This window comes from Tachypleus tridentatus, chromosome 7, assembly GCF_004210375.1.
Source record: "Tachypleus tridentatus isolate NWPU-2018 chromosome 7, ASM421037v1, whole genome shotgun sequence".
NCBI lineage: Eukaryota > Metazoa > Arthropoda > Merostomata > Xiphosura > Limulidae > Tachypleus > Tachypleus tridentatus.
This window is the reverse complement of record NC_134831.1, coordinates 47,273,018-47,294,172: the sequence shown is the minus strand read 5'-3', so window position 1 is coordinate 47,294,172 and position 21,155 is coordinate 47,273,018. Positions and strand designations below refer to the sequence as shown.

Genomic DNA, 21,155 nt, shown 5'->3' with positions numbered 1-21,155 from the left:
TTAAGATTTAAAAAAATCCAACTTTCTTTAAAACTTTGGAAGTACAGAAGTTAACATTTTAATATGCTGAGAACATATTTACAAGAGATACCTCCACTACTCATGTAGTAGATTTTCCTGCTTTTGTGCAGACCTGATAAGTGCAACTTTTTGTTCACACTTAGGTGTGTCCATCCATGTGCTACTGCTGCACTGTAACATGCAAATGAACATGCAACAACCTTCCACCAATACAAGTGTGACACACTCTTCTAGCATAGCTTGCTCCCTCTATACTAATTGATCAATCATCACTTTGAGATTAGGCATGAAAAGACACCCTGGAAGTGGGGAGGATAAGTACTTACCTCCTCTAACATAATAGCTATAATCTTACACTGAGGTGGTGGAGGGACCAAAGCAAAAGTAGCTTATAAAAAAAAAAACCTTCAAAAATCAAAAAGCACCTGAAGGGAATCACCACAGTGTGTGATGTCCTATGCCATGGGAAAATATTAATGCAAAACTATGGGAAACTGCACCCCTTCAGTATAATTGCTACTCTTTGTCTATAATAAATATATCTGTCACTAATTCAAGCAGAAATCAATCCCAGCACAGAGCCTAAATACAGAACACAATGTGCCAAATTATGTAGTGTGACTAGAGTACATCAGACCACATCCAGGCAGTAATAAAATGAGGAAATACAATTGGAAGGGTGAAATGTACCAAGTTGGTCAACTCCAGTTTAAAATCAAGCAAGAATGGAAATTTTTCCTCCATTCTGCAAGAGGAGAAGGGTTTGCACCAGCTACACAGTCAGAACATCACCAATCTATTCTTTACTAAGTGGAATAAGTCACACAGAAGGAAGCCTCCATGGTACATTATGCCAGTGGATAAGAACTGGTGAGTGGCATGGACTCCCATACTCCACTGCTTAGAGGAATTCAACACCTTAAGTCATGCAACAGATGGCCACAAAACCCTATTTTTAAAAGTAAATTAGTCTGTTTACATAACTAAGACCAAATAGATGGAAATCTATTCTAACACTGTTTTACTCATGACAATCTACGAGTAGGTATGGTCTGGATTAGGCCTTGTTTGGTAAATAAGATACTGTGAGGAAACCTCTTGTGGCCATGTCAAACATCTCATCAGCATTAGAGACCCAAGAGGCTGCAGGGTACACTTATATATGGTAGCCATTATATACCACTTAGTAGGATCCTGAGATGTAATTTAGGACCCCTGTAAAGGCAAGAGAGAGAGAGAAAAAAAACTTACTCAGTTAGAGCAGGTAAGGTCTATGCAAAACAGCAATGGAAAGAAATTGACATATCCTGACAAAGAAGAAAGACTAGACTATGAAGATATTGTATAAGAAAAAATTTGGAGAGAGGTGATTTGAAAAGAGAAATCTATATTGAATGAACCCAGCCTGGATGGATGAGTTGCTGTAGTCTGTAAGGGTAATAGAAGAAATAACTTTGAGATATGAGGAATTCTAAGGAATAAATTGATGGGAGCAGGAACCCCCCCAAAAAAGAGTGATCCAGGTCTAAGTTACAAAGAACCACTCAGGTGAGAAAGAGTAAATGAAGATAAAAGAGAACAGAGAAACAGGATGTGCAGACAGGAAAAGGAAACAGGAGGATGTGAGACAGAAACAAAGAAACAAAACAAGAGACATAGGAAATCAGAGGGAATAAGGAAGAACAATGGCATGCAGCCACAAAATGTGGCTCCATAAATCAAAGCACTCTAATAATATCACACTGACACGTGAGGTAAAATCATTTGAGTAACAAATGCATCAATACCCCAACAAACTCTAGCAAAGATCAATCAAATATGAAATAATAAGGCCAAGAAAGATAAACACTTCACTATACAGAAGATAAGTGAAAACCCCTCAGAGGAATGGTGGATTACCAATAAAAAATATGAATGGTGGAAAAATCATCTGAAAGGTAGAGAGTATAAGACAAAGGTGGAAAATTTAAGCCAAATATAGAATAATAACACAAATCAGAGAACCTGATAACTAAAAGAAGATGAGGAAAACATACAACAAATCTGTGGTAAGAAGTATTCAAATATGGACTTATATAATGTCTCAAGAAGATGTAAAACACAAATAAAAGAAGCAAGGAACAAATTACAAACTGAAGGAACCAAACATTCCTGAAAAATCTAGTCATGATGTTATGAAAAAGGTTCAGGTAGATACAAAAAAAAATTAGTATAAGATTAGGCAAAAGTAGGTGGTATAAAACACTGATAAAAATCACAATTGAGAGACACAGGCAGAGGTATGTCAAGTACAAATAAGGTCTAAGCTACATAAAGGACTCTACAATCCACTGCATAAAAGCTTTCACTTTCCCAACAGACAAAGACAAACCTGATGCCAATATGGTTGTTAGAGCTAGCATGATCTCCATCCTGTCATCTAACACTGGACAAAGTAGAAGTGACTGATACCACTGCACAACAATTTTTTTGAAAAGTTTTTGCTGATTGTGACAGGTACCTGATGGGTATGCACAAATATAGTTTTGGTTTTGCTTCATCATGTAAGCTGAGAAATAGACAGTTAACTCTTTACTGCCAATAACGTATTTAATTGTGTTTATGTTTCTAATACGCTATAAAGTTCAACATAATTAAAAGTGTTTTGCTCATGATTTTCGTTTGTATTCAATGTCTGGTGCATCACATTGCAGTGTCCAACAGTAGTCAACAAGCATTGATGGATTCCAGTTGCCCTGATATAGTTTTTCCATTGTAGCAATGTCCTGGTGAAACCTTTCACCATGTTTATTGCTGACAGTACCAAGATTGGCAGGGAAGAAGTCCAAGTGTGAGTGGAGGAAATGAATCTTGGGTGACATGTTGCACTTCATTGTTTTGTATGCTTTGAGAAGTTTGTCTACCAGCTGAATGTAATGTGGGGCTCTGTAATTGCCAAGAAAATTGTCAACAATGTCTTTATAGGCTTTCCAGGCAATCTTTTCCAGCCCAACTAACAGATCTTTAAACCGCTTGTCACTCATAAGATGTCTCATCTGAGGACCAACAAAAATGCCCTCTTTGATCTTGGGCCTCAGTTATTCTTGGAAACATCTGTCGTAAATAACGAAAACCTTCGCCTTCTTTGTTCATTGCTTTCACAAAATTCTTCATAAGTCCCAATTTTATGTGAAGAGGAGGCAAAAAAATCTTTGCCGGGTCAACAAGCAGTTCATGCGCCACATTTTTTTGTCCTGGAACTAACTTTTTACAGAGTGGCCAGCTCTGTCTAGAATAATGTGACTCTTTGGCACAACTGTCCCATTCACAGATGAAACAACAGTACTTTGTATAGCTGAGCTGCAGTCCCAGTAACACAGCAACGACTTTCAGATCTCCACAGATATTCCAGTTGTACTTGCTGTACAATGTAAGAAAAAACATGACAAAACTGAAGATTTCTATGAAACAGTACATTACGGGAAAATTTGGATGTGATTTTCATGATCAGCAGCCAGAAATCCATAAGTAACACCCAACAGTGTTCAAGAAGCAAAAACTTTGTTGTGCAGTAATAATATGGAAATAAAAGGTTACAAAATTTGCAAGTGCAGAAAATGTTCGAAAATACAATTCCAACAACAAAGATGATCTGTTATTGAAGTATCTGAAAAGTTTGTGTGCAAAAAAACAAGAACATATCATTACACACAAATGCCAAATTGAAAAGTGGTTATGAAAGTGTGTTATCTGCTCATCTGCATGCTATATATAGCACAGCAATAGCATATAGAAACACAAGTTGAGGTGTTTCACTAGTCTCAAGACTAGTGGTGAGTGAAAACTTGTGGATATAGAGGGCAACACAAAATAAGGAAAAGCTAGCAATTACATGAGGAGAGATAAATATTATATCCAAAATGTTTCATTTAATTGTCCAAAATTGTGTCTGTTACAAAACTTCAAAATAATTTCACAATTTTAAGCCAAAATAAATAAATTTTATGAGAGAAAAACATAATATATACACCATTTTCTTAAAACAGTTGCAACAATAACCTCTAATTTACTTAATGTTAAGCCTTTAGAAGCTCAATTACAGACTTGCTAATCTCAACATTAAAGGAACATGGAACAGTTAACCTTACATTGTGTGGTCCATTCTGATTAGCATAAGTGTCAAGAAAGACTGCAAGTCCATGGAACATATCTTTATTTCCAAAAACATCACCTATAAATGACAAGAAAATATTTTTAGCACACAATTAAAAATCTTTATTCTAAGAAAGATCAACAGCCTTAAAACAGACAGTACATGTTTCACTGTCAAATTATGTCAATCTCATGAGCAAGAAATCAAAATTTGTATACATAATAATTAATTGTAATTTTAAATAGTCAGATTGCAGCTAAGAAAAAAACAAACATATACTGCCTAGGCATACATCACGAAGTGGGTAGTTATGCAGTGTGCCCTGATTTCGAGGTACTGGCAGAAGACCCAAATTTCATTGAGTGTGTACCATTTATCTAGTTTAACCTCAGTTTTGCAACTTCACAGAAAAAAAGAAAAAGGAAGAGAGAAGAGAAAAACAAAAAGTAAAAGAAAAGGAGAGTAGATGCAGGTTCTCTAGCCCTTAATGTCCCACATCTTTATCACTTTCGACATCTGCAACCAGATGTGGGAGAGTGGCTACTCAAAAAAATAAAATAATGAAAAAAAAATTGAGAAGAAATAATTGGAATATATACAACAATGCAGGAATTGGTAAAACTGTCCTTGAATTTGGCATTCCAACCTCTATAATGATGTTTGGTCATAAATATCAAAATGTTAAGGTATTACTATACAAGCCCATAGTGTAGCTCCTACCCTCCACCCATCCATGCTACTGTTGAGACCTTAAAGTTCTACAGGAATTACATAGTAGCAGATTTTATATATAGAAAATTATAATCTACATTAATACACCTATACAAGATATAGTCCTAAAAAGTAATTTGAATATTTTATCCTGCAAAAATTAGAAATTTGAATATTCTATCCTACAAAAATTAGAAATTTGAATATTCTACCCTACAAAAAATAGAAATCTTTATTAAGATTTCATTTAAACTCATATTTTTAAATTTATATATACATTTTGTATATTCATTACAAAATGGTTTAAAATATTTAGAGCTAGTTTAATTCTCATCCTCCACTTATCCATGCAACTGTCACACACACACACACAGCCAGTGGTCATGCGACTACCTAATTTACTTAATAAAGTTAAAGGTCACTAAAAAGAATTCCTTCATTACTTTCTAGTCAGTTTTATTTAAAATTACATGATGAGTATTTTGAATGTAAATATATGCAATTATTCAAAATAACTTTCAATGAAACCTTCACAAAGAAATCATGCAAGGATGATGATGTTTAGCACAGAGCTACACAGAGGTATCTAGCAGTTTTAAGAATGCAAACATACTGCTGTGTCAATCAGGTAAATCATGAAAGACATGCAATTCCTTACTCGAGAAAACAGTGAGAATAAAAATGAGTTAACCAGACTTCATTACTTACCACTGTAATATTTTAAACACTGTCTGCCTTGACTCAAATATTCACTAGTATAATTCCAGACAGTGGGAATTCTTTATTCACCAATATAGTATTTCAAAATTCTTAACTAATTTGGGTATACAAAAACAATTCATGTAGTTTTCAAATATGTGTTTTAGAACACCAAAATATAGCAGTGCAAAACTGCTATAACTTACAGTTTTCTAAGTAAGCTATAAATAGAATTTAAAATTCTGTAAGTGCTCAGAGAAACAAAATGCATTTCCCATAAACCAGACAATTCTGCTAACTAATAATAGGAAAATTAAAGGATGATTCCTCAGATTTATGCATAGGATAATCTACTCTTTATACTGGTTACAAATATGTCCATCAGTCATATAGTTGATCAGCAAACTATATCACAAATCAGTAAGAAAAGCTTTTCTGAAATGTTTGACAAATCTGATAATATTCCATGAAATCAAATAGCAGGAGATTCAAATTCAAGATTCTTTATTGTAATTATGTGTAATTTGTTTGTAACTGATTAGTAATTGCAGAGGTCTACTACTGAAGTTAGAAAATTCCGGTAGTGAGAATTCACAGCTAAGATGCATTATGTAACACAAAAAAAATGAAATTAGAAAGAATGGAATCTATTAATCAATTAATCATCAGCACAATACTTCAAGGCAAGGTGAAGGCTGGAGTCACTAAATCACCAGAAAATCATTCATGACCAGTTAAGACTGGAGTCAATCATTTACTAGAACATTTGTTTGTTTGTTTTAAATTTAAAATCAAGCTATAGATTGGAATCCATTAAAACCTACTCAAGAGCTATCTGCGCTAGCCATCCCTAATTTAGCAATGTAAGACTAGAGCTAGTCATCACCACCCATTGCTAACTCTTAGGCTACTGTTTTACCAACAAATAGTGCAATTGACTGTAACATTATAATGCCCCCACAGATGAAAGGGCGAGCATGTCTGGTGTGTTGGGGATTCGAACCTGTGACCCTCAGATTACGAGTCGAATGCCTTAACCCACCTAGCCATGCCAGACCTTCAGTATATATGAATTTATAATTAAATGTTATTACTTTATTGTCCTTTGAATCATGTTTAAACTAATATTCCCTAAAAAAAATTTTAAATTACTTGGCAAATGTACAGCTCATGTTACCCTATCAAATTACATAACACATAGGCTACCTTCTGAAAACATTTTATCATTTCTTTTAACTAATCCAATCTTAGCCAACTTAAAAAGATGCAATTTTTACATTTTAGTTACATTTATAACAATAAATAAAGAATAAAGACAAGAAATGAAGTACTTGCTCAATCTTTTTTTTGCCATCAATTGTTGAGGATTTTTAACCCTACTTTTCTGTATTAATGGTAGTAATGCACTAAATAATTTTTATTTAATTAAATATTGCATCATAGAACATAGATTACTAATGTGCAAAGAAGTATACAATTTCCCCTATCTCTCATGGTTTTTCTTGCTTTGTAACTGCATCAAGGTCCATTACAAATTCACCAAGCTAGTTGTTAAATTTCAAATGGGAATGTAGCTTGTATTCCAAGTGTGAAATTGAATATTATCTGCTAAGAATTGAAGGCTAAAAGAATTATGCTTTGTCCTGGCAATAATGATTATACTGTAATTTACATCTAATTTCATACTTTTTTTCAAGGAATGATAAATAAAACTGAGAAGATACCTAGAGAAAATGTGTTATACTTGGGGAAATTTAGAATTTTTATATATTGCCTTATAATATAAGAAATTTGTATGCTGTTAAAATATGGATTATTAACTGAGATTTTATGCTATACTAATTGAATAACATAAACAAAAGGTAGTCTAATAAAATTTTGAATGTAAGACAAACTTTCTGTCATGCTCAGTACAGCAGTTCACACCCAGCTAAAGAATGGTGGCAGTTAATAATCATCATAATATTTCAAGATCAGGTAAACACTTGGATGTCTGTTAATCAAAAATACAATATAGTTGAAGGATATTGAAAACATCTGTAGACAATCACAATAATAACTCTCTAAATTCATGTATACACTAAAATATAATTCTGTCAGCATATTCTATAACCTCAGAATATGGTTTTCCAGCATAACTCCTGTCAGTGTATTTTTAACTATAAAGTTTGGTTTTCCTATAGAATTCCTGTCAGCATATTCTAGAACTCTGTAATATGGTCTCCTAGTATAATTCCTTCAAGTGTATTTTTAACCTTATAATACAATTTTCTAGTACAGTTTATTTTAATGCATTTTATAACTTTACATTGTGTTACTCCAGTATATTTCCTTTTAGTGTATTTTGCAACCTTATAACTCTCATCTCTAGTTGGAATAATTTAAAAAATATTTCTTTGCACCAGCACTAACTAAATACATATTCCTTACATATAAATTATATGCACAACTGTATATGTAACTGTAACTATCCAATCTTGATGACCTTGATTAAAATGACACAACTGTATAACATGAAAATCATCATACAACTTGCTTTCATAATATGATGGATCTATCTGTATTAAACATAATATACTAGGTGAACAGATATCAGATGGCAAGTGAGCACTTGAATATCAAATTTCAAAATTTAAGTAAAAATGAAATTTTAACTTTATTTCAAGGGTTTTGAACTTCATTCTTTAGCAGCTCCAAGGAGTTTTGTCTTTAAACAACACACCTACCACATTGTTTTGGTTTGATACAAAAATTCTAAAGCATGAAAACCTATCAACCCTTGTAACAAACTATTATAAATTATTTGCATCAATAGTGAGTAAATAAAGTGGAAAGATAGAAAACCTAAGGTTTCATAAGAAAATACCAAGATTCCTTCCAGTAAAAACATGAAAACAGAAGTTTAGAAGGCTCATGAAATAAATCATAGATATGTGAACATTGTAATAATTTTTTAAGCATTATCTATATATTTATATCAGGTAAGTTTAATTTCATTTATAGCAGGCAAATACAAAATATTCAGATGGCTCAAATACATCTTTATTGTGTACTGAAGTTACATTTATCATATTCAAAATTACATAAAATGTTATTTATTGAAATAAACTAAATTTATTGCACATACATTGATCTTAATCACAAATATTTTAGCAAACATACTGTTACTTAGTCTGACATTACATAATATTGAAAGGTCAGGCTCTAAAATACTGTTAAATCTTTGCTTATGCAATGTTGTTACAAAGTCAGTCATGGTGAATAATGTAATCAATTTGAAAATAAAACATAAAATAGAACATTTCTGATCTATAATAAAATCATCAATTTTAAGAGAAACTAATTTTTTTGTTTTTTACAAAAACAGTCTCCTAACAAATTTTTGGAAAAATGTATGACATAAAAAGTATAGAAAACCAAATAAATTTACATTAACTTTTTTTTTAAAAACAGAAGCAACAGTCTATTGGAACTATCCCATCTCTGTGAAGTTATACAAAATAATAATTACTACTATAATTTGCAATTCTCTAAGCATATCCTCATGAAATTTGGCAAGTCTTAGTAAACATTATTTCTGTTGTATACAAAAAGTATTTTTAAAATTTTGAATTAATTTATGAAGTCAGTCTGAATGAATGTTTATTTTATGGCAAAAATAAAAAAACACTGCTTCATTTACAGTTTTCATATTTCATTTGCAAAGAATAAAACTTCCTGAATAAATACAAGTTTTATAAATAAAAACTTTATATTGTATCTCTTTATTTGATCTACCAAAACACTAACTGTAACAGAAATATCCATAAAAAAAATTAAAATTAAAAAATATAAAGTTAAATTAATAATACTTTTTTTAAATCTGGGATGATTGCAAATCGTAACAGGTTGCTTGGTTGGCTTGGTGTTTTATAGCACAAAGCAGCCAGGCTATCTGCACCAAACATCCAAGAAAATGTTAAAATTAAAGTAAATTTAGTAAAATTCATTAAAGTAAATTAAGGCAAAAGAAAACAAAGTTGAAAAAACACATAAATAGTATTAAAACCAATGTTTATATATAGTCTACAGTGGAAAACTACAGTAATACAGGTTCTAAAGGACTTTCTGTAGCACAATTGTAATTATCATAACTCGCCAAGAAGACAAGCAGGTAGGTTAAAAAACCACCATCAGTCGCTTGAAGTTGGCCTTTCCAGTCCTGGCTCCGTGTTATTTAACATTACAACCATTTTGAGAAAGTAAAGTAATAAAAGTTTTAAAAGACTTGTAGCAAAATTTTAATTATAACTTGCCAGGATGACTAACAAGTAGTTCAAACAGCAGCATTAGTCACCTTAAGTTGGTCTTTCCAGTCCTGATTTCAAGTTATTTGACTTTAGAGACATTTTCCAATTTCATGTCAAACTAGATGGAATTTGATTCTTTAAAGGGAATTGCATTAAAAATGTCTAATGTATAAATTAAAAACCTTAAATAGCATTAAAAAGATTAATGGCTATTAAAAAACTAAAACATTTCCAAGGTGGACAGTGTCACCATCACCGATAACACTGTCTAACATTATGATTAAATTTAGGGACAGAACATGTTTAAAATGGTGCTGTTGTTGAGAGTCATAATGACAGCAAGACAGTAAAATCTGGCTTACTGCGACCCGAGTGTTACACAGACAACACAATGGTGCACCAGTCCCATATAAAAGAAAATGATGAGTTAAAAAACTGTGACCAAAGCATAGTCTATTTAGAACAACTTCCTCTTTGAAATCATTACAGAAGCAAGACGGCCAAGTCCAATATAGGGTTTTATTAGGAAAAGCTTGTTTTCACGTTTCTCACTCCAAATCCACTACCAACTGCCACAGAGCCAAGCCCTGAATACAGGACTATAGTTCATGTATGGAACAGGCACAGCAGTGGCATGAGGTGTAACCTCAACAGGTATATCCCCAATCACTTTTGAATGCAAGAGGAGTTCACTGTGTTGTCAACAGATCAAAGTTTCTTTACTGACTTTGGAGAACCAACAAGTCCCTCTAGACCCTTCTGAAGGAAAAAGGGAAACATCTGCCCTAAAGGTTTGTCTGAAAGAAAATGTAGTATAAGAAAATGAGATACAACAGATGTTATAGGGGTTAAAGATTGCTGCTCAGAATCTTCAAGAGGTGGTCGTTCACCTAAGGACTGATTTTTTTACTATTTTATTTAAGGTTTTATTTGGAGGATCCATAATAAAACCCACCATAAAGCCCTAAGAGGGGACACACTACAATGCCAAACAAGGACACTGAAGCAAGTATCTCCATAAAATCATTTATGTTTCTTTAAAATATATTTTAGAACAAAAAGAAAATACAGTAAGCATTATTATAGAATGCTACAAAGTTACTGTAATTTAATTGACTTTCTGTGCTTTAAGTAGGTTAAAAAGATTTTGTTACCTGCTTGGAATAGAAAAACAATTGCAAACAATAAAACTGAGGTTAAATATATACTTATAGGAACTAAAATGAAATAACAATAAAAGGAATCTTGTGACAAGAAAAGCTGCTTTTTTCATTGATTATATGTAATTCAATAACTGTCAGAAAGAGTGATATTTTTTGAAAAACAGGCTGAAACGGGAAAGGTTGTGTAATACGGTTTTGAGACTTTTTTATATTTCAGAAATACAAAAATCATAAACAACCCTCCACCAGTAGATGCACAAAATACTCTCCTAATGCAACTGTCTCCACCTGTATTTTAGAACCTAGCCTCACATCAAGATAAGGCACTCACAAAAAAAAAACTGGCAGTGGGGAGGATGGTTGGGAAGTGTGAGGAAAGGTACCTATCAGAAATATATTTTCTGTGTTGGAAAATTATAACTTCCACTGCTGCACTTTACCTCTTTTCACCTATAAACTAGAATCCCACATTGATCTGGTGGAGTGACCAGTGCAAAATTATCCACATGAGCCTCCTTCAGAATGCATCTAAACAGAAACCATGAAGTACATCATCACTGAGAAAATAAAACATACTCATGGGAGATGGCACCATATTTGAACCATGTATACTTTACACCCTTGATGAATGACAATGTCACTAAATGGGCAGCCAAGAGGCACAAACAACAACTAATTGTGTATACTATAGTTATAGCATGGACATAACACATCATACTAAAGTCAAAAGATTAATTCCAGTCCAATCCAATGAAACCAAGAATGGATTACTCAATTCATGGTAGGAATATGTTTTTGACTAACTGAAGCGAAATGTGCCCATGGTGCAGAGTGGCTAGGGCACTTTAGACTGAAGTGAGAGATTAATGCAAACCTAAAACCGGTGCTGGGAATGGATCGTCTGGCTCATGATAGGATGAGATCACTTACCAGCTTATTTATGATGATCAACATTACGAACAAGAACCTAAAAGCATTCTTGTGGAAAAGTCCATCTCAATGATGGGCATTAATAACCTTATTGGCTACTCAGTATGAATTTGAAAATTAGTATTCTTGAAAATGCATCACTCACCACTGTGGGAAATCCATCAAGAAGGAATAGAAAATCTCATAAATAAACTTACCCACTTATAGCTATAATGTACCATGCAAGACTACAACAGGAGGCAGACAAACTCCAGTTGAGAAGGAGACAGCCAGAGGATACAGATCATTTGAAATAAAAGTTTGAGAAGTCATCCAACATGCCCAACAGACAACAAAAAAAAGCAGCCAAGGACATGGTGAGTTGACCAATCTGTTAAGAGAAACTTACAGAAGATAATGGTCATATAAGTAAAAGGAAAAATATGCCAAATAAATAAGCTGACAAATATAATCTACAAGGGTTACTGGGTAAGGGTTTCTAGATAATGATTTGGAAATGGAAACCTCAAAAGGAAACTGAGCATACCACATTACATATTAACACTCAGACTGGACACAGGAGTTACATGCATTTTTACAGGTATACAAGAGAGAAATGGAGGATAAGGAAATGAGGTGAATGCAAAACTACCCTCACAAGCTTCTGAAGTCTTGAGAAGGAAGGACCTATAAGAATAAATAAAGGATGATATGAGTGTGTAAAGGATGCATGAGACATCAATTGATGTCAAATACACCCAACTAATGATTCCCACAGACTTAAAAAAAGGAGGAAATATGTTTCAAAAGGTAAGTTGGTACAGAGAACAAGCCACCAAAGGTTCAAAAGGAATAAGAGAAAGCCAAAATTCAGATTTAAATTTTGAAGAGAAGAAAGTTGGTAAAAGGTAGAGGATATTAAAGTAACAAAATAAAAAGGGAGATCAAAGAAAGGGAAAAAAATATGGTGGAACTCAGAAAAACAGAAGGCCACCCAGTAGAATGCAATGGTCAACTCAGAAAAAAACCACACCAAAAACCAGAATTTAATACCCATGCTAGGCAGATCATAGATAGTTTACTGTGTAGCTTTGTGTTCAACTTCAAAACAAACAAAAATCCATTGTTCAATAGCCTTGTTAAAAAAGTGAAAAGATGATAGATTGTGAGGCGAGAACAAATGAGACCACAACAGAGCAACCAATGGAAAATAACACACCATTTGTGCTGATACACAGATAATGAAGAAGATCTGACTGAACAGAAAATATAGGATGATACTTATGTGGAAAGATAAGTTGTTTTTGTAAGGATCAGGACAAAAGCTACACATGAACCTGAAGAGTGAGAATGGACAGATGGAAACTGGAATGCACATGTCTAACTTAAGAGAAATGGTAGTGAAAACTTTATAGGCTGTAATAATGGAAACCAAGTCTGAGCAGGCCAGAATGACACTACCAGAAGAAAAACTAAACATGAAGTGGTTTGACTGATGGAAGTTGACAGTGAGAAGGATAGGTATAAATGTAACAGTCCTTCCAAACATGACTGAAAGAACATACTATAAATACTGAATGATGCAGAACTGGTAACCCAAGAAGAGGAAGTTTGATGTTCCAATGAGTGGTAAATGTATCCAGTTAGTACATACCTAACTGAGAGCATAAACACTGAAAGACCTGTGGATTGATGGACCACACCATGTGAGCATCTGTAATATGGCAGTTCTGAAGGTGAACATGGCAGCTATAAGCCTAGAACAGAAGATCCAATATTTGCAAATAAAGGGAATGAGAATGGGTGTCTCTTTGTCGAGTGACGTAACAGATCATTACCGAATTGTCAAAATGGATTACAGTTGACTAGCTCTTCATAAAGGGAATGAAATGGTCCAATGTTCATTGAAAGGCCAAAACTTCTAGGAGACCGATATGAACTCTTCCACTTCCCTGAAATTCCTTGAGAATCCAATGATACTCCTCAACCCATCAGAAAGATATCTGAAAGAAAAGGTGGTGTAAACTTAGTCTGGAAGATGATTAGGAGCTCCAGTTATTATACCATCTTTGTTTAGCCATTAGGCAAAAACATTAAGAATAAAAGTTGATAAGAGAATCCAAGGAATTCCTGGTAAGTCCCATTGATTACGTGACACCCACCAAAGAACCTTCATGTGGACCCAACCCAATGGAATAAGGGCTTTCAAATATGCCAAAGTCCCCAAAAGTGATAGAACTTCCTGTGTGGATAGGGTAGAAGTGGTCTACCAGCTCCGTAAACCATAGCTGAACTGAAGAAGGTGAAACAACTGAGGTAAGAGTAGAATAAGGACCCCAAGATGAACAAGATATTGTGACTGACTTCTCTAACTTGATTAACCAACCCACTCCAACAGCTTCTATAAGAAAAAAAAATGAGTGTGGCAGGAAGAAACTGCTAATGAGGGAACTAGAAGTTGCCAGTTATCAAATGTAACTGATAGAATACTGGGGAAATGGGTATGTGGAGGTATACATCAAACACATTGACCATTATCCACAAGCCTGGAGTAAACATTCACTAGAGAGATAGGAGTGACTCCATTTTTTTTTTTTTGGGGGGAGAACCAGAAATAAGACCCTCAAAGGAAATGAATCACAGGTCCAAGAGTGCCTTTGAAAAGAAAGTCCTGATCTGTCTTGGGCAGTCACTGGCAAGATACTGGATCCCAAGGAGGAAAGGAGACAAGGAAAGAGGTGTGTGGAAAAGAAAAAATAATTCTCCTGATAACACTTGTTGAACTCAAGGACCTAAATTAAAGGTTCTTTATACTTGGACAAAAATGTAAAGCCTGGCCACTACATGTCCTGCACCAACCAGGAAGTCATATATACCATAACAAAGATGGTTTAGCAGTAAATACTATGGTGACTGCTCCTAAACCTGAACAGAAGGAATAGTTAATGACCAGGAGGTACAGTATACAGGTATAGTAGCAGGGGAGGATTGAGATAGGCAAGTGACAAGTGCAGATAGAGAACAATACAGATGGCACACTCCATACAAGTTTCTAAGGACTCGGGAATACCACTGAAAATGGACTGATGCAAAAAGGATGACATACATAAGTCTTTGAAAGATGTGGGGGCAAATTCACCTGTACCAGAATGACCTGTCTTCCAAAAGATTCCAAAACAACAAAGAAGCCAAGTGTGTAGGGACAGATCCAAGGAAAACAAATTCACCAACAAGGAGAACAATAAGACACTCATCCCCCTCAAAACCACTCAGGGTAACGATGGAGTGAAGTCAAGTTTAAAGGATGGCAGAAGAGCTGTGCCTGGGAGAAAAAGACTGAGGTATCAGGGTTCAAACCACAAATTTGTATTAAAAAATCTAATAAAGGATTTGAAGCCTCATGGAAGACCAACCATGAACTTCAGAAGAGCAAAGAGAATGCAGCATGCTAACCTCTAACAGAATTGGTCAATAAAATATTCAGCATGGGCCTTGATATTGAGAGGAGGAAAAAAAAACCTGGGAGCAGGTGTGCCACGTAACAAGGAAGGGGAAGATCATACAACACTGAGGTTAAAGGAAAAACCTGTGTTACACAGTAAAGAAAATCTTATGAGGTCTAGATACATCAACCACAGCTAAATGTGACTGTACAACAAAGGAAGGATGAGGGAAAAGGCTATCCAAGTCTTTGTTTTACTGTCCATCTTCTCCAGAACAGGATAGAAAGAACTGGCTGAGGGTCAAAAGAGTGCCCAGCCTGTATATGACTCCATTTCCAGTCAGACAAGTACCATAAAAAAAATCACACTCATGGTATAAGTTGATGTTGTTGTGATAACAAATTGCTAATTCATTACTAAAACTGAGTAGATAAGTACATCAAGACAAAAGTCTTGATAAAACAAGTTGTTTTAGAAAGATTAAAAAATTCCCAAAATAAATTCAACTCATACTGAATAGCCATTACATTATTGGAGTTTGACATTTATATTTACAAACAAAGCACAAAAGTAACAAAATGTGAAATCCAAACCATTGTAAGTAAAACATTCAATCACTTTAGTGTCTAGTAGAGAAGTAAGGTTAAACACTGTAATCCAGGAGAAGACAGATTCACCAGGAGAATGTGCCATATTCTTATTGGTGTAGAGTTGTCACATAATTCTTCATGTTACAGTCCAGTTGTACCATGTTAATCTTCTCTCCACAGATGCCATTTTTAGAACTTATGAAATTTTAGTGAGTTACATTCAAATTTTCATTAAACTAGGTTATTTTCATAGCATACCAATAAATATAGCATACAAAATACATAATAATCCATATTTTAATAATATATATGTTTTAAGTTCTTACATTATAAGGCAATAGTAAAAAGAATCCTCAATTTCCATCAGTACAAATTGTGCCATTTGCTCTTTAGGCATGCCCTCTTCTCTAATTTATTTATCAGTATTCCAAAAAATATGAAATTTAATGTAAATTACCATAAATAATATTGTCATTGTTCAGGCAAGGCATACTCTTCACAGTCTTCAATCATATTTTGGTTACATGTAGAGTCATGAAATAGACAATTGGATCCCTCTTGCTATGTCCATCTGTTAGATCCTTTCTTTCAGAAACTAAAATTAGTTTTCTTTGACATTCAATACCATACTTTCTTAAAGCCAATAGGAAGCCAAGGGTTTCATATATCAAATAATATATTATATTACATTGTATTCTCTAAAGGGAATTATAGATTTTGCTTTCAGTTCAAACTTGATCCATAAAGGAAACACACTGATTAAATTAGATGAAGTTTTAAGAGTTTATTGTTGCATAGTTACAAAGCAAGAAAAAAACTCTTAAAACTTCATCTAATTTAATCAATGTTTTAAGAGTTTATTGTTGAATAGTTACAAAGTAAGAAAAATTGTAATATTTATTGGACACTGTCTGCTTTTTGGATGTTATTATTCTGTGTTGTTTTAGTGAATTATTAAACCTTATTAGGAAACCTGCTTAGATAATAAGTAGATGGCATATCTCTTATGAAATGTCTTTCCAAAAATCAAACTGATAAAAAAAATTTGAAATTTGACAAGAAGTCTTCTAAAGAAAAATTTATTTCCTATAGCTATTTGCAATTATATTTTGAATAATTCATATTTCATTTCTAGAACCTCATAAACATATATCAATTATACATTTATGATGGTCTAAATATTATGCATAATACTAAATGTATATCAAAAGTTTTTCAAAGCTAAACATTTATATCTTATTTTCCATTTTCCCTGCCTTATCACTAACTACAGATATTACCACCAACACACATTATAATGAATACTTTGTATCTGACATTTTAGTAGTTCATACAGTCATTCATTGCCCTCTAGACACTCATGTACATGAGAAGTCTTTGTTTCAATATAGCCCCTGCAAATGTCAAGTTTTCATAGTATGTGGATCATGTGACAAGAAAACTGCAGCTGAAGTATTTTTTAAAATACTGGAAAAAAAACATTTGAAATGTATTTAGGATGTTTCAGAGTTTACACAAATAACAGTTGAGATTTTGGGGATGATAACAGTTTTTTAATCATAACATAAAATCACTTCACACCTTACTTGCAATGAAAGAGACTTGATATTGTAACAAATAAGTTTTCAGTAAAAATGTTTCATTAAAAAATTTGATTTTTTGTGTACAAAAATTTGTAATATTTACTAAAATCTGCCCTATTTTGAAGATATACATACTGTATCAAATGTTAGTGTAAATATTTAATGTATACAAATGTGTAAAGAAACTCATGCATGTTACACCAAACCTGTTGCAAAAGTGTTAAACTGACCAACCTTTATATAAAGCTATGGCAGTTAAAATATAGTTTTATTAAAATCAAAATGTTTGAAATTTATTAAGGAAGTTTTATAGGTTATTCAGCTAAAATCTTGAAATTTTTCTCTCCTGACCTTATTAATGCTCTTGTGGTTGAATAGGAGCAAATCCCTGCAGCTATGTTCCAAAATCTAGTGAAAAGCCTGGCTCACAGTCAGCATTTCAATTCATCCTAAAGGTGTTTGATGAGATTGAGGTCAGGGCTCTGTGCAGGCCAGTCAAGTTCTTCCACACCAACCTTGGCAAACCATGTCTTTATGGACCTCGCTTTGTGCACAGGGGCATTATCATGCTGACACAAAACAGGGCCTTCCCCAAACTGCTGCCATAAAGTTGGAAGGCCATAATTCTCTAGAATGTCATTGTATTCTATAGCATTAAGATTTCCCTGCACTGGAACTAAAGAGCCCAAACCACGAAAAACAACCCCAGACCATTATTCCTCTTCCACAAAACTTTACAGTTGGCACTATGCATTCAGGCAGGTAGCATTCTCCTGGCATCCACCAAACCCACATTCTTCCATCAGACTGCCAAATAGTGAAGTGTGATTCATCACTCTAGAGAACACATTTACACTGCTTCAGAGTGCAATGGCAGTGTGCTTTACACTACTTCAGCAAATGCTTGGCATTATGTATGATAATCTTAAGCATGTGTGCTGCTACTTGGCTGTGGAAACCCATTTCATGAAGCTCCCAACAAACAGTTCTTGTGCTGATGTTGCTTCCAGAGGCAGTTTGGAACTCAGTAGTGAGTGTTGCAACTGTGGACAGATGCTTTTTATGTGCAATACGCTTCAGCACTCAGCAATCCTGTTCTGTGAGCTTATGTGGCCTACTCCTTCATGGCTAGGCTGTTATTGCTCCTAGATGTTTCCAATTCACAATAAAAGCACTGACAGTTGACCAGGGCAGCTCTATCAGGGCAGAAATTTGACAAACTGACTTGTTAGAAAGGTGGCATCCTATGATAGTGCCACATTGAAAGTCACTGAGCTCTTCAGTACGACCAATTCTACTGCCAGTGTTTGTCTATGGAGACTGCATGGCTATATGCTTGATTTTATGCACCTGTTAGCAATGGGCATGGCAGAAATAGCCAAACCCACTAATTAGAAGGGGTGTCCATATACTTTTGGCCATATAGTGTATATATTCCTAGAGAGATCTTTACTAAACTTACTTCATTATAAAATTTGCCAAATTTTGTGAAGATATACAAAGTGTATTAAAAGTCATACCAAGAGAGTTAAATATATGGAAATAGATAAGAGCATGAAGGCTAGTGGCAGGCACAAAAGATGAGCATACACAGATATCTTTAATCATTAAAAGCCAGTATGTAAGAGGAAGTATCATGTTGATACCAAGGTTATTGAGATGCAGTAATAATAAAGTTAAACATAACTGTGAAATGTTGCAACATGTACACTTGTGCACATAGGGATATAGAATATCATTGGCCCCACTCCCACCCAGAAAATGTTAAGTTACTGGTAAAAAATAACAGGTTTTAAATACAGATCAATTTTAAATTCCCCTTTTATTGTTTTGATTTTTTTGCTTAAATACATTTGGTTACATTAAACACACATTAATTTTCAATTATTTATGTTGCAATAAACTGTTGTTACTATCATACATGGAAGGGAGGATCTTTATGAACTAAATGATTTACTTTAAACATTTGGTTTCTTCCATTCTTAGTTGTAATATTAGCAAGGAGTTCTTGTTATGTTATTCACCACAACAACAATTCAAACATCAATTAAGTCCTGAATTAGTTGAAAATTCATAAATAACATAAAAAAAGATTAAGAAAATGTGCCTACCCATCTGAAGAGATTCTTTGGCATACCATATAGCTAAACCATCACCAAAAAGATCTTTTCCTTGACCATGAACTTTGAAGTGAACTTGTAATTCCCAATTCCTTACAAAACAGGGCTGTGAAAAATATATTAGTTGATAATTTTTTAAAAGATTATTTAACTAAGTTTAATATACTTTTCATCTTCATAAAAAATTAGAATTCTGTAAAGTTAAACAATGTTCAAATTTTAAAATTACCTTTAGCTTTAATCAAACATGCTTAAGTAATAAGCTACCTATAAACTTACTTTGAAAAAAATTTAATGGATACAACACACAATAAATTAATATTACACAAATACGATGCTTAAATACTTACTTTGATATTTTTATGGAGAAATAAAGTATGCATTTTCTTGCATTTTAATAAATTTTTCTTGTTGGATAGATTTTCAAATTTCTCACAAAAATTTGGAATTTCAGATAAATTTTAAATCCATGAACCTAGAAGTATTGCAATTAAACAACTTTACTGTAGGTACTGTTTTTAAACAAATTTTAATTTCAGTTTCATTCAGACTTTAGAGAACAAGTTTTCATGTCTTAAATATCAGACAAAAATCGAATACCAGAAATCAGGTAGAGTAAAAATATTTTTCAACTTGCTGAACCTTGAAATAAAAGCTACTATGTGTGCTTTTGGTTTGACCTGTATATTTCGTGAAGTAGAGGTTAAGCTTTCTAATACCATCCAAACAATCATTCTCTCAAGAACAAAATAAAATGTAGACCTGGAATTTTAAGAGGCTTTATAAAGTTGGGAATGCAGTCTTTAGAAAACACTTGTTAAAAAAAATCTTGTATTTTTTATTAATAAATCCCAATCATTTTTTCAAACAATAATTATACAATATGGGTGCTCTCTTCAACAACAACTAATGAAAGTTTATTGCACTTTATATGAAAACTTTATGCATGTGTTGTGAGATGCAAACTGCAACATCACAGGTGCCATACTTAAATATTTCATTCACTGCAAATTTACAAACAATGAACACTGCAATGTCACTATAGGTACACTTATTATTGTAACATAGTACAAGTTTAATAGCCATAAGTAAGGAAGAGATGCATGCATAAATATTTTTAAATGACGTAAAGCCTTTAGGATTGCAACAAGTTTGAAAACTGACTTAATGACAACCTGAGGCTATACTCAATCTACAAAATGAAAACTCTGATTATGACAGTGAAACCGCATGCACAAAATGACACTGTGATGTAGCTGGACATATCTCCTGATACCATTAACAATATGATAAACAGAGATTTGAAATTGAAGAAGGTTAACCTACCAGCCACACTTCAAAATCAAAGGATATTTTCATAAAAAAGTTGTCCAAGGAAACTGGGTACACAGCAAAATACCTTTTCAGTTTCTCAAGGTGCAGTCATGTGCAAAAGCATTAGGGCATGAGAATATTCTATCATTTTTTTTTTTTTCACCTTATGGGGCTAATTCTT

General features: G+C 33.5%; 1 protein-coding gene across 2 annotated transcripts in view; it reads right to left on the bottom strand.

Moving 5' to 3' along the window:
* LOC143255592 (vesicular integral-membrane protein VIP36) overlaps positions 1 to 21,155 on the bottom strand; it is a 58,882-nt gene that overhangs the window by 18,752 nt on the left and 18,975 nt on the right. For both annotated transcript variants that reach the window (XM_076511476.1, XM_076511475.1), the window contains exons 3-4: positions 19,652 to 19,766; positions 4,149 to 4,231 (exon numbers count right to left, since the gene is read on the bottom strand). In XM_076511476.1, coding sequence (XP_076367591.1) covers positions 4,149 to 4,231; positions 19,652 to 19,766 — 198 coding nt within the window. The remainder of the gene's footprint in view (positions 1 to 4,148; positions 4,232 to 19,651; positions 19,767 to 21,155) is intronic.